This window comes from Rissa tridactyla, chromosome 1 (assembly GCF_028500815.1).
Source record: "Rissa tridactyla isolate bRisTri1 chromosome 1, bRisTri1.patW.cur.20221130, whole genome shotgun sequence".
Taxonomy (NCBI): Eukaryota; Metazoa; Chordata; class Aves; order Charadriiformes; family Laridae; genus Rissa; species Rissa tridactyla.
This window is the reverse complement of record NC_071466.1, coordinates 31,985,318-31,999,386: the sequence shown is the minus strand read 5'-3', so window position 1 is coordinate 31,999,386 and position 14,069 is coordinate 31,985,318. Positions and strand designations below refer to the sequence as shown.

At 42.8% G+C, this 14,069-nt stretch overlaps 1 protein-coding gene across 3 annotated transcripts in view; it reads right to left on the bottom strand.

Annotated features, from left to right (window-relative positions):
* Window positions 1-1,008: 1,008 nt before the first annotated feature.
* DHRS12 (dehydrogenase/reductase 12) overlaps window positions 1,009-14,069 on the bottom strand; it is a 32,344-nt gene continuing 19,283 nt past the window's right edge. Inside the window, exons 3-7 of one of the 3 annotated variants that reach the window (XM_054212326.1) lie at window positions 10,590-10,651; window positions 9,745-9,849; window positions 9,092-9,182; window positions 7,626-7,763; window positions 1,009-4,978 (exon numbers count right to left, since the gene is read on the bottom strand). In XM_054212326.1, the coding sequence (XP_054068301.1) occupies window positions 4,851-4,978; window positions 7,626-7,763; window positions 9,092-9,182; window positions 9,745-9,849; window positions 10,590-10,651 (524 nt within the window). In that variant the 3' untranslated portion in view covers window positions 1,009-4,850. Of the gene's footprint in view, window positions 4,979-7,625; window positions 7,764-9,091; window positions 9,183-9,744; window positions 9,850-10,589; window positions 10,652-14,069 lie in introns of those variants that run through there. The other 2 variants (XM_054212307.1, XM_054212317.1) reach the window with 2 other exon arrangements.

Sequence of the window (14,069 nt, the reverse complement as noted above, 5' to 3'; positions counted from 1 at the left end):
TTTCATCCCTGTTCACAGAATTCAGCACCTTTGCAGATACTAATCAAATACAAACATTTTATAACGGGTCAGGGTTTCCCTCAGAGGTGAAAGACCCATCATTAAGTTTTTAAGGCCAGGCTGGATGGGGCTCTGAGCAATCTGATCTAGTGGGAGGTGTCCCTGGCCGTGGCAGGGGGGTTGGAACTAGATGATCTTGAATGACCCTTCCAACCCGAACCATTCTATGATTAACACCTCTGCTTTGTCCTGTCCCAAGAAAATTCGGTGGGGTTTCCACCACCAAGTAATCAAGAAAGTTTCAGGGAAAAAATGAGTTACCAAAACTTAATTCATCTTTGTCGTTGCCACTAGTTTCAGGTGAGGTTTAGTTTTCCAAAGGCTGAGCATTGCTTCTGCCTCTCTGCTCGGTCAGTTACCTTCACCCTACTGACCAGTGTCTTGTGGGCTTTGCTGTCTTTCAGAACAGAGGGATTTTACATTAAAAAAAAATCTTACAGGCTTTTGTTCAGGTCAGTGTTCTCTAGGAATACTGCTCAGCAATTTGACCATCTTTTCTGCTAATTATAGCGTAACACTTTATAGTTCTATTCCATTATGTAAATAAGTGTCTCCAACATAACTGAATGAAGTGCGCTAGTTTAACCCCAACTAAATTAATTTCTGTTCTAGCAACGTTTTGATCTGTGAAATACCGCTGTCGCCGCCGGCACAGCGAAGGTTGGAGCTGTTTCTCACGATGAGGTTTCTCTCAAACCTGGCCAGCTGAAGAGCTTTGTCCAGGCTGGCACCGTGTCTCTTTGAAAGGCCGTGCATTAGCTTTTGTCTTGAGGGAGGACAAGTTTCCTTCACAAGAAGGCATCATTTTTCCTAACGTTTATCTGACGGCTCCCTCTAGAGAGAGAGGAACATAAATACTGACCTACTTCACACACAAAAAAAAAAAAAAAAAAAAAAGTTCTTGGATTTGGTCACTTTTAGTCCCAGAAGTGGATTTGTTACATTTGCTCCCCGTTAGACTCCTTGCCTTTTCAATACCTTCTTTCTCTGGGTGTCTAGATCAGTGCTGTTAGGATGACTGCAGGAACAGAGAGTTTTCGAGTCACCTTATTGACATTTCAAAATTATCTCCCCTGCTCAGTCACTGGGTCTGCCCAAACGCACCCAGAACTACCTCTCCCAACAAAACAAGAGCTATGAGCCTGATGGGCGAACAAGGGAAATACTCCGAGCTGAGCCGGGCGAGACCCGAAGCTTCCCTGCTGCCATTCTAAGCTGTAACAGCTCGTTTAAAAAGCCAGTGGGCGAATGTTGACCAGCGCTAATTTTAGATAAGTAGAACCTGGTGTCATGAGACACTTTATTTTTGCTTGGAGTCTTGAGAGAGCAACGCACCCAGGGAACAGAAGGGCACGGGCAAAAGGAACTTAGGGATTAAACAAGTTTACAGCTGCCCTTCGCCGCTGGAGTCCACGATCACCAGGTTGTTCTCTGAAAGAGTAAACTCCATGTTCAGTCTCCACTCACTGACTTAATGAAAACTAGTGCTGCTCTGGCTTTAAAAACGCGCTCTGTTATTCCGAAACACAATCTGTGACTGAACTGCAAATTGAACTGTCTGGCCCAGGGCTGTGTCCCACCAAATAAATTGTTTACACCGAGTTTTTCAGCACTGACTGAAGTCTGTTTACATTGAAGTCTACAGGAAAACTCCCCTCTTTCTCTCACGTCCAACATCCCACCTGATTCATGTTTCACGGGAAGGGGTGTCCCTCTTGCCTCTCGTCTCGGTGAGTGTGGAGAGACAGGACAGCACAGAAGCTGCCGGGTGTGCTGGTGCGAATGCAAATGGCTGGTATTTGCCTTTTGCTCCAAAATAGTGCGGTATACGTGGGAAGGTCCTGCTATTCAAAGGCAAACAAGAAACAATCGTTTATACCTTTAATCAACCACAGGTTGTTTTGGCTTTTTTTTTTAACAAAGAATAAACATGTCCCAGAAATGAAACTCAGGAGAAGAGGAAATGCAGTTTACAAAATCGTCCGATATCTGTTACAGTGACCTCCTAAAATTTCACCCGTGACAGAGAAATGTTTCAGCGCCACCTGCATCGCTGCAGGGAGTCCCGCTGTGCTGTCGATGGGCCGTGACTTTCCATTAGGGCACGGGGGAATGACTCCACACGTGGTCTGTGGTCCTGCCCCTGGGATGCGGCGCGACATTCCTCTCTGTGCAAAATCCACGAGAGCAAGAAACTTTCCAGGTAGGTGACTTCATGAAATGGCAGAGCAATGTGAAAGCCTTCAGAAGGTGAAAACCAGCTGAGGACGGAGTCATCTGAGCCTGAACGCCGACACAGAAGTGTGGGGCTGAGCGTGGAAAGGGAAGGGCAGCGAGAAGAGCTGCTGAACTTGTCATTCGGCTCCTATAACCCGGGTGCGTAGCGAAGTCCTCAGCGTGCCCTGCTCAGCAAGAATTTGTGCCACCTTGTATTTCTGGTCATTTGTCACTGGGCACATTTTTTTTTCTCTTGCCCCTAAAATTTTACAGGTGGCACTAAACGTATTTGCTTACGTGCAGGTACAAGCCGTTCTGAATTGCATTAACACAAAGCAGCCGCCCAGTGCGTTTGCTCTTGTGGAAAAGGGCTGAAATGAAGCATCATCGCGACCATCATACCAAAGTTTTGTTTCTCATCGGTGTCCTGTGTTTTAATTCTTTTTAAATCACAAGTGCTCTTAAACCATAGCATCTGGCTCTTTTACGCTGTGACCAAACTTTGATTAAAGCAGTTTTCATAGTTTTGGCTTAATTTTTAAGCTGTGACTAAAAAAATAATAATAATAATATAGGTGATTCAAATACCTCAGTACAGAATATGGACTAAAATACATGTTTTATATATATTGCGCACTTTTGTTTTTTTTATGAACTATTCAAATACTAGCCATTAAACTTTTCTTCTATACTTCAGAGCTGAGAAGCAACTTGACTTAAATATTCAAGGATGCAAATGTCTTTCCTAGCTTTGCAGTTACTAGATAGAGAAACGTAGTTACTATATATGCTTTAAGCCATGCTCAGGAACTGTATTTAAGAGTTTGAACCCTGTAAAACGTTAATAGCAGACTTCCAGGAAATAAATGTCTGTACAAGCCTCACTGTTGTTTTCTTTCAATGTAGTGCAAGGAGGAGTTAAGTTACTAAAATGAAGGAATAATCTGAATGCTGATCCAGCCCCTTCAGGAAAAACTGTGACAGCCCGACGTGTCTCCGCTTATCATGGAAAACCTTATTTCGGGGCGTCTCTGACAGTGAAGCCTTTATTTCCAAGGAGACTGACAATAGGCTAAAAAGAGAAGGGTTTTTTTTCTAAATTGATACTTAATAGGATGTCTCTGAATAATGAGTAAATGCCATCAGCCAGGAGGGTATCTTTTGTGAAACTAAATTATATAAAGCGGGCGTAATGAGTTCTCCTCTGCCCATCAGCATGGCCTTCAGGTACCGGTCACTGCAGAGAGCCCAAGAACGCCTGTGTTATATTTGTGTTTAGGTCTTTTGTGCTACCACACGGGTCTGCAGCCACGTGTAGAACAGCAGCACAACCTGGCTGGGTTCTGCATGCAGTTTGCTAGCAAACGCACTCAGCTCAGGAGAAAATGTGTCGCCACTATTGTTATTAACAGCCTTGGCTTTGCAGTAAATCTGAAATATGAATCCCACCTGAACATCTTAGCCTGAGCTGTTGTCTTCACCATCAGTAGGAAGATGTAGGAATGTAGGGCTTGTTTCTTAAACTAGATCCAGTAAATCACTGTGAAAAAGCCTGTTTTCTCTCTACTGATTTACACTGAGAATCCCAATGAATAATTCAAATGTCCACAGGTCAGGTAAGATGAATCTCATCCTCTGTGTCTGAAAATACACAGTTCCAGGCAAAATACAACCCTCTTATCAGGAGCTGGACTTCTCTAAAACCTGTACCCCCAAGCGTTCCCTTCCCCCTCTTAATCCATTCATAATGAAGCAATTCCCTTTGATCCTTCACAGAAATGGCAAGAACATAGGGCTTAGCATGTTCTTTCTGTTCATGCCCGGAGTCATCCAGCCATTTCTCTGCTGAATGCAGCCCTGTCTGGGTGTGGTACGTGTTGAAACCTCCTACTTCACGGTGTCTTGACATAAACGGGATAATATTCAGCCCTGGCTCCATAAAGTAATGTGGAAGGCATTTGGCTGCGTTCCTAAATTCTTGCTGTTTAAACATGAGGAAGCAGATCACTTCTGCATACCAGCACTGATTTATAGAAACCAAAGGCCGTGAGGAATCCTTCCATTTAAATGAGGCAGGCAATGCAAGAGAGAGTTCCCGCGTTCCCGGTTACAGGTTTGAGCCCAGTCACCCTCCCGCAGTGAAGGAAGCCACCGACCTGTGAGATACGGTGGCTAAACGTTGTTTAAAAGATTTACTGCTTCTTTCCTGAGGTCTTTCATGAGGGCTACTGAAGGTACACGCCTCTGCATTTCTCTGTATGCTGAGTGTCTTAAAAGCTTCTGAGTAACTTCACAGAGCCTTGGGTTTTATTTTAATGTCTCCTAATTTTTTTTCCAATTCAAAGAATGAAACCTTACTGTGTCTTGAGACAGCAGGTGCATGTTCACAATGGGAGAGACACTCAGCAGCAGAAAAAAAAGTCACAGGCACCACTCTGCTCCATGATGGGAACACCTGAACACAATTTATTTTTAACAGGCTTATGGCATCCTACTTCCCCTCAACAGCAGGCACACTACAGTACTGCTACTGTGTAATTAGAAGCTTTGGCTATGCTTTGTCAGTAGTGACACTAAGTTCCTGGAGAAGTAGATTTAAACTTCTGGGAGAATTCTTCCAGCACCTCCATTAGCTTCTCCTCATCCTCCGGTGGACTGTGGGTGCTTGCCAAGGGTAAGTGCGTAGGGACTGGTTGCCTGTCTGGAAGAGAAAAAATTAAAACACCTTATGGATACATTTAACTACCTCTTCTAGCACAAAGGAGATTTTTTTCTGCTGGGCTCTATACTGCCCAAACACACCTCATGGTCCTGAAGCCAGGAAACTTACCTTCTAGGTATCTGTAAATAATCTTAGTTAAGTATATCTTCCAAAACTGAACTTATTTCATTTGTACTCTGGAACCACAGCGATTGTCCTTTAGCACGATATGACTTAAGAGCGAGGAGCAAGAATACCTCACTTGTAGCTAGGGACAGTATAGATAAAGGAAGGCCTTACTGGGGGGTTTACACCCGCTCCCTGTAACTAGCACAACTCCTGTAGACAAAGACCAGTAACTTGAGATTATTGCTGCAGGCACAGGTTGCTTTTTCAGCACGAGACAGGGTTTTTCCTTGCCTCCTAGACAACGTTTCTAGTGCTACACGAATTCCCCAGCTGGGACTTCGTAGTTTGGATTATATCTTAAAATGCTTATTTTTTATCCTTAAAAAGAAATAGTTACGTTCTAATTGCTAAAGAACTTACACTAATTGCTCGCTGCAATTAGTACGATGTATCCAACATAAAAATGTTCGACCAAATGTGCTCAATTTGATGCTTTGATTTGTTTTCCAAATCTCGCCCTCCTCACCCACTCTGTGTAAATATAGCTGTATCACCATCCATTCTAGGGGATTTTTCTCTCCAAAAATATGGTATCCAGAGCCTGGGAAACTTATGACAGTGCTCTCAGATGTCTATGAAGCAACTGTCAGGGCGCTGGTGCAGCACTGTTAGTCTATTTTAATAAGTCCAACTTCAGTGGTAGCCAGCTGAGACTAAAAGAGCAAGCTGTTGCAACACTGGGCAGCAGATTTCTCTGAAAACCTATCAGGCTGCCATCAGGCTTCCCAGGGGAGCAGAGATGTTTGCTCTCTTAAGAGCAAATGTTGTAACTGGCTGCGCACACACCACATAACCTCTGCTTATGGAAAACTATGGAGAGAGAAACATGCAGAGGAACGTTCCCTTCTCTGAATATGAACTGCTTCCTACCTAACTGTAGTGCTTCTAGTAGCCTGTGCTAAAGTTTCGGAACTATGTGTGACAGCCAAGTTCAGCATCACGGAGAAGATGCTTCTTTCTAGTCTTTGGAAAGCTGGACTCCGTCAAACAATTTTATTTATTTTGGCAGATGTAGAAAATTGTGGTTGTAGAAGTCATGTTCTCACTTCCCTTTTGTTTTTTACTCGGGAAAAAAAAAAATATGCTGGCTCTAATTTGCACTCAAAGGGAACAGAATAAGAGAACCGAGGAAATGGAGGGAAGGTGTGGCTGATTCAGGAAATGGCCGTCTAGGACCAGAAGAGCAGGGGCTGTGGTAAAGTGCTCCTGCACACAAAGCCCTTTACTGAAAGAGCCTGAAGAGGGCCAATACACCAAAGGGCAGCAGGAGAGAAAAATAACTGACTTCCTCACTATTTTATAAGCATGGTACATGGAAACAGGACTTCTTGTGCAGCCTTTGGAGCAGTCATGCCAAGACCAAAGCTCTCAAAAATCACAATCTACAGCTAAAGAGCCAAGGCATGTCCCCTGTTTACTAAAGCTGGGGGTAGATAAAGGGCAAAGGCAAGAGCCTGGTGCAATTATGTTCTAGAGCAAAAACAACTGAGCAGAGCATTAGGGCGAGATGAAGGTGATAGGAGTATGAAAAAGGCAAAACCTGGTTCTACAAAGAAGACTGACCAGCTGGGATGTAGGGTTTCGGCATGCATCACATGATGACACGAAAAAGATCTGGTTAAATATCTGTCAGCTAACCCTGTGTGAATGTCTGGGAGGGGACAGAAGGAACAAAGTCAATCCAACTCCAGAAAAGTCTGAACTTCCTGCATGCTCAGCCTAGAAATTCAGTGAATCAGGATTTGAGTGCCACATCCAACAGAAATACTAGACTTCGCAAGCAATTACCCTGTGCTTTCCCTTCTCCTACTGGACTGACCTGCATCACCACCGAGACATCTATGCTTCCACCTGGTCCTACTAAGACACCTGTCATTTGCCTGGGAGAAACGAAAGGCTCTGCCCTATTTTTCTATTCCCTATGCTCACAGTGCCAAAAAATGCCACTGTGCTCAAGTCTCTGCTCAGCGTTAGAGAAAGAGGGAACTGGCAGTTTTAACTAGCATGGAACAGTAGGAAGTAGAGCCTGTCAAAGCAAAGCCAGCCCCCAGCGCTCTGTGAGAAGGATGCTAGTTTCCCAACATCATAAAAGATGCCGTTTGACTTCTGTGATTCACCTTCACTGGGCACAGTCCTGTATATAGCCATTTTATTTATATAGAACCATTCTGTGATTTTTCACTAAAAAAACCCAACCCTCCGTAAAGACATGCTTTGAAGCATCTATCAGCTCCTTTAGAGGACAAAAGCAGGAACATAACAACTTAACACAGTCGTTTTCTGGTTGCACAATGCTCACTTGAACCTTCAGTCTTAGAACCATGTTAAGAAATACTTTATCCGTTACACAAAGGTTGCCCGTGGAGCCTTCATCCCCTTCCAGGCCAGATGGGGATCCGACAGTTCAGGCAGCTTAGGGATCTCCAGTGCTATGCAACATAAGACGCTGCCGCCTTACCTTGGAAGAACAAGCCGCTCGGTAACTTCGTTGCTTCAGATGATATTGCCAACCATACGACAGTATCAGCTCCCTGGGCCTCTGTGCGCAGACTATTCTTCATCTTCTGATAGAAATCTGGCATTGCCGATCTCACAGCTAAAAAGAATAACAACAGAATGGTTGTTGGCCATGCAAGGCTTTTTTGATTAAAAAAAAAAAAAAAAAAGAGCCACTTAAAATTGACATTGTGAGTGTAGAAAGAAGAGAAGGCATCTCAATTTATGAAAGAGAATGAGTATTTCCCCATAGCTAGGAGTACGATGACTTGTGGTGAAATAGTGCTAAAACGCCAGATGATCCACCAGTTGTTTGTTTGGGTCAAATTACAGGGACAAAACTAGTAGGAACTGAGAACAGGATCAGCAAGAAGTTCCTGAGCCAATTCCATTCTAAACTGCAAAGAACTAAGACATGAGGGAAACAGAAATACAAAACTCCACGTATTCTAAGAGGACTTTTAGCTTTTATTTTCTCACCAGTTTTAGGAAAACAGTTGCGGCATTGTATTTAAAAACTGCATGATGAACAGTACCTATAACAACATAATTCATGTTTAAACTCTGGTTTCTTTTTATTTTGTCCAACAGGTGATGACTGAAGGCCCATCCCCTGCAGCTGTTTATTTTGGGGGGTTGGAGAGTCCTTGAACTTTAAGGTGGAATAACTTTATGGTTCATTCAGTTTGAATCCCACAAAGGGTATGCAAAAATAAATGTATTTAAAGAAATACTAGGATATTTAGTTGGAAAGAGCAGCTTTCAAGCATGAAGTGGACGGGGTAAATGCTTCTGTCATCAGAAGCAAATCTGGGAAACTGCATCCCTAGAAAAGACCTAGAGATCGGATTGCTAGTCTGCATCCCAAGCTTGGGTGTTTGGAGCTGGTAAGGTATTGCGGAACGCAACGTGCATACTGGGTAACTGATGCTGGCCCGCCTGCTGAGACACTCGCTGAAGAACAGCTGCAGCTCAGACAAAGCGCTGTCTGGCCAAACACGCTGCTTGTCGACAGCAATAAATGTTTAGAGGAAGAGCAGAGGAACAGGGCTTCCACAACGGTGCGTGCTCCATTTTCCTATATGCCCTTGCAAACTCCCAACAGCTGCACGTTGGTACTTACAGAGGCAAAAGCTCTTCTCTGTGTGTTTAACAGTCCCACTACAAATGTAACTTAAAGGTGAGCTTAATGCACTACGGTTCTGCTGTGCATTTGTGTGTGGGGCTGGATTCATTCATTGCCCATTATTATTCTCTGGCTATACACAGATGGCAGACACTGTGCAGAACAGAGCTACCAAGGGGGTAACAAAACTACTTGCTGCACCTGCTGGAGAAATCTACCAGAAAGTCTCATTTCTCTTTGCTTTTAGACTAGACCTGAAAAGAAAAAAAAAAATAAAAAATAGAGTGTCAAGCAGATGTTACCTGGAGTGTCTGCCCAGCCGGGGTGCATAACAGAGAAATGGATGTTTCTGTGAGCTTTTGCCCATTGTTCCGTCAAAACAACTTGCTGTCTCTACGATAGAGCAAAAAGAGACAGACTAGCATCAGGTCTAGGAGGACTACGACCTCCTAGTCTAGGACTAGCAGGTCCAAGTTAGTTCTGAAGGAGATAAACTACATCAAATGTGCTGTAAATACCAGGGCATTTATGTATATGCCCTTGCTCGTCCTGATTGGATTTATTGGATAATTTTGTCAGAGACCACCACGGTCATTGCAATCCATATCCTGGCCACATGCTTACTTTTAAAGTGGTTATACTGCTTTTACTGACCACCTCTACTTGCTGCAGACTGTAGGTAAGAACCAAGCAGGCAGAAACGATTTGTTAGCCAAAGACAGTTTTCCCCCTTGAGACTTAAATCAAATTAAACGGAAGTCTAGCCACGGTCTCCATGCAAGATGGTATGTGCTCGTAAGTGCATGCCATCATACTCCCGAAGATTGTTGCTCGTGCGTACGGGTTGGACGCAAGGGGAAAGCAACAGTGAAATAACAGGCTTTTTGCAAAGCAGATGGTATAAGCCGCCTAGCAAACAAGTGCTGGGCTTTGTTCTCGAAACCATGGACTGTACCTTGTTTTGTGCATACACCATAGTTCCATCAAATGTCCCATTTCCCGACTGCAAGTCAGACACGTTTAATTTTTGAACTAGCATGCCCCCAGAAGAGACAGTTATCTGTAATCAAATGAATGGAAAGCAAGGGAATGAAAAACAAAACCAGGAACGCCCCACAATCACACTCATGCATGTAATGTGGTCTTCAGGCCATATTTTGAAGTCCCTAGTGAGCAGGATTCCTCTGTGTGCTCTTTGCACTACGCTTGTGCTCATGCATGGCGCATACCTGGAGACGAGGTGGAAGAAATAGAATGTTTTTTAGAAAGTGATTTTCATTCAAAGTGGTGCTGACTCCTTCAGAGAACTTTGTGCTTCTTCCTTTTGAAAAGTAATCGGGAGAAAGAAAATAGGAGAATAGCACTATTTGTAGTTTATATATTTAGCATTTATAGAAGCTAATTAGAAAACAAGAGACTGTACAAAACTTAGGAAATTTCGTTTAAAAAAAATAAAAATGTACCTGCTATCCTATTTTACACTGAAAGGTTCCATTAAGCCTGTACTACTGTTATAGGTATTTTGCACTACGCTGCAGGAGATTACTTGCCCCAGGGAAAGTTAAAGGGGAAGTTTCCAAAGGAAGGGTTTTACTCTGATTTTCAATGAAGTGTAGAGAGTAGAAGGCAGGAGCTCTGCCTTCGAGGAGGAGGTGGCTGTTAGCAAAATCCAAGAGGATTCTAGAGATGCTTACAGCATTATAACTAACCCCGCGTTGCTAGCACAGTAAAAGAAATGCTGTCACCAACCGGAAGGTAAGAATAGTAAAACACCACTTCTCAACAGCGTCACAGACTCACCACTCTGGCATCAGCTTCTTTTTCCAGGAGGGGCAGCAGGGCAGTTGTCAGAATGTATGTACCTAAAAGACACACAAGCACCAACATTAACTTTTCTTTTTTAAAAAAGCTTTCTTCTCTCCCCACGCTCCGTAACAACCCAAAAACCCAAAGTCTCTTTATTTCTGAAAGTTGATCTGAATTTAATGCTGATTTTTTTGCTGCTTTACCTGCCATATGCCAACTCAACTTGTAGTGGTCCACGTTGCTGCGTATTTATCAAAAGGCACGTCAGTTATTTTATAGACCTTTATGTTTATTGTACCTATACAGCAAACTGCTCACTACATTGAGCCATGACTCTGAAGGCAAAATGGCTCAGGTATGGATTTCCTTGGGGGTGAAGTGATGCCAGTGAAGAAACAGGGAATGCATTTCCCCTCCATGTGTGGCACATATATACATCTCTATGCCGCGTCACAAATAAGAGAAGGAAACTGTGCTTCACGCTTGTGTTTCTTAGGCCCTTGCATATGCACTTAAGACTCACCCATTTTTACCTTCTCACTGTGAAATCTCCCAGAGTACCCGATACTTTTGATTCGTGTTGCCCACAAAAACTGACTCTTGAATCCTCAGCGTGATGATTACAAAAGATAAGGAACCCTTGGGGGAAAAAATACTAATGTTGCGTGCCCGAGGCTGAGCTAAGATTACATGAGGAAACCGAACTGTGTCCGTCCCCACTGTAATCGTGTTCATTTAGCATAGATTTGTACACACCACACAAATATATTCCGTTACAGCTGTTACCATGACCAGCAAAGTTTGTTATCCAAAACATTGTTCAACTGCTAATGTATTTGACTCAGACACACCTAGTGATGTTTCACCCACTCAAGTGCTACACAGGGATTTTTGTTTGGTTTTATCACTTCAGAGATATTTTTTAATTTTTTCCCCTTTCAACTGTATTTTAAAAGAATTGTTTAATTCAAAATGAATCTAGCCCCCATTTAGTCTAGCTTTTTTGTTGAGTATAATACTTCCCTCTCATCTCTTCACAAATGGCTCTAGTTCAACAATTCTATGTCAGCGATAAATGTATTTTTTTCCATGAGCTACCGAGGCCATGTTTTTCACTAGACATGAAGACTTCAGCATGTGTCTTTATAACCTCTCTTCCACAGAGGCAATGAGATCACCCAGCTAAAATACAGCATGTTTATAAATAAGCTACCAAACGCAAACATGTTACATGCTTGGTGAACAAACTGTTCATTTCCCCTGTCGGTCACAGCAGTCTTCATTTTCTCTATGTAATCAGAGGGACATCCATATGCACACAATATATTTCAAACCCTGGCAAACCAAACAAAGCAAATGCACAGCAGATGAGCGAATGCAGCCCGTCTTCAGCAGAAAATGCGAGCAAAGGCAGGCGCCAGTGAATACGAGAGCCCGTACATCTCCCCTGATAGTGGTGGAGAGGCTAAACGATGACATCATTAGGACAAGAACTACTGTTGATTGTCATGGGAGACTGCCATGATGGAAAAATAAAAAAAAAAAAAAAAAAAAAAATCACTTCAGTACAAGCTGAGAGCCTGGATTAAATTTTGATTTGCTATGGATTCTTCAAATGCAAAGTAACATCATGTCTCGGTTAAATACGCTGCATTTCCTAAAGGCAGAGCTGCAATGCACCAGCTATATATGAGGATGCTTCATTTTACCATTCTGCAGATCAATTTACACGTTTAAGGGGCTTCATGTTGGTTTGTTAATTCTAAAGGGATGCAAAGATGAATGCATTAACATTGCCTCATTAACAACTGGGGTTTGTTTTGTTTTCCAGCTGGATGAGAGAAATGTTCTATGCCAAAAATCCTGCTTATTGCAACTACAGCTTGTCAGAAGTTTATGTGCTTATTTCAAACCACAAACTAACTGCAAAGCCAGCGTCTCCTCTCTTCCTCAAGTTTATTAGGAATTCAGTAAATCCCACAGAGCCAGAGCATTCAGTCTTTTTGCCCCACAAACCACTTGCTCATTTGCTTTGAGACAGAGCCCAAAAAGACCAGTTTTGATCCCAGCTTCCTGTGGTAAGCACTAGTATCTCACAACACACCCAGACGTGACACGTCAGGCAGTAAGACTGAAGCATTTAATTTCTCCCATTACTAAATATTTCACCAACTATTGCCTCCATTTTAAGTGTTCAGACATAAACTCCTTAGTACTTTAACAAATATACTTGGGTATTATCCGTGCTTATTTGCATGGGCTGGTCTGTCAGGCAAAATAGCCTGGACAAGAAATTTAGTACAATAATAGCAAAATAGATACACCTTATTAATAGGGTGTATTGTTGGTGGGCATACATCATCAACTGAAACCTCCACATTTTTAGTCACGTAAAAGCTGGCACGTAGTTTCATGGTTACGCTCAAACAAATAGGACTGAACAATGTGAAGTACAGCCAGCGTAGAGGCCTGGCACAGCCTCGCACCTCATGACATGTGTTTGGCCAAGCACAGCTGTATTGCAGCATGCAGTAACACAGAAATGAATTTCTAAGTAAAAGGGGAAGCCGCAAATGAATGCATTGCCTGCCACAGTCCTTATGAAAACATGAATTGCATTAACAGTATAAAAACAAAAAAGGAAAATTTTCTTATTTTTAGTAAAAAAAAAATTTCCAAGGGAAACCAAGACTGATTTGGTAGAAGAAACTGCATTCCCATCTCCTCCCACTTAAGGAAATCAAGACAACATCCAAATTATATATCCTTTTGCTAGTAATTGATTATTAATATAGATGTACTGGACATCTGCCTTTCCAAAATGAACACTTCAGCATTCCAGTACTTTTCCTTGACACAAAAATCATTTTTGTCTGTTAAAGGAGAAACCTCCTCCCACAGAACTTAGTTAAAAATGGTAAAGCGTAACAAATATGATTAATGCTTAGTTATCACTGTGTGCAAACCCTACAGATCTTCTGAGGGTGTTTTCTTTCCTTTTTTTTTTTTTTTTTAATTGCTTAAAAAGACCAAGAGAGAACACAAAGGTGCATGGAGGGAAAGATGATGATAAACACTGAATGCACTGAAAGCATTAAGCACTGGGTATCTTGGTGAACCTGCCCCTCCTCTGAGACGGCCTTTGGGATTCTGCAGAAACAAAGGAAGACCTTTTTTCCCAGAAAACGAGAACTGCCACTATTGCTGGGGCATTCTGGAAAAAACACGTCCTTGTCTCAAGCAGATACTCTGTACATGGAGATGCTCAGCCTTGAGGCCACCACGTTTCCCAGTGCCTGTTCCCCAGCAGTCCTCTCAGAGGAGGACCTGAGAGACTTCTGGGACACACGGCAACTCAGAGCAGGATGTTTCTGTCTGAACAGTTCTCCTGGACTATGGCCCATTTCTTGCCCAGGTCTGAGTGCCTGTGGAAAAGCGCAGCCTGTGTTGAACTACTCTCACGGCAGAAACTGG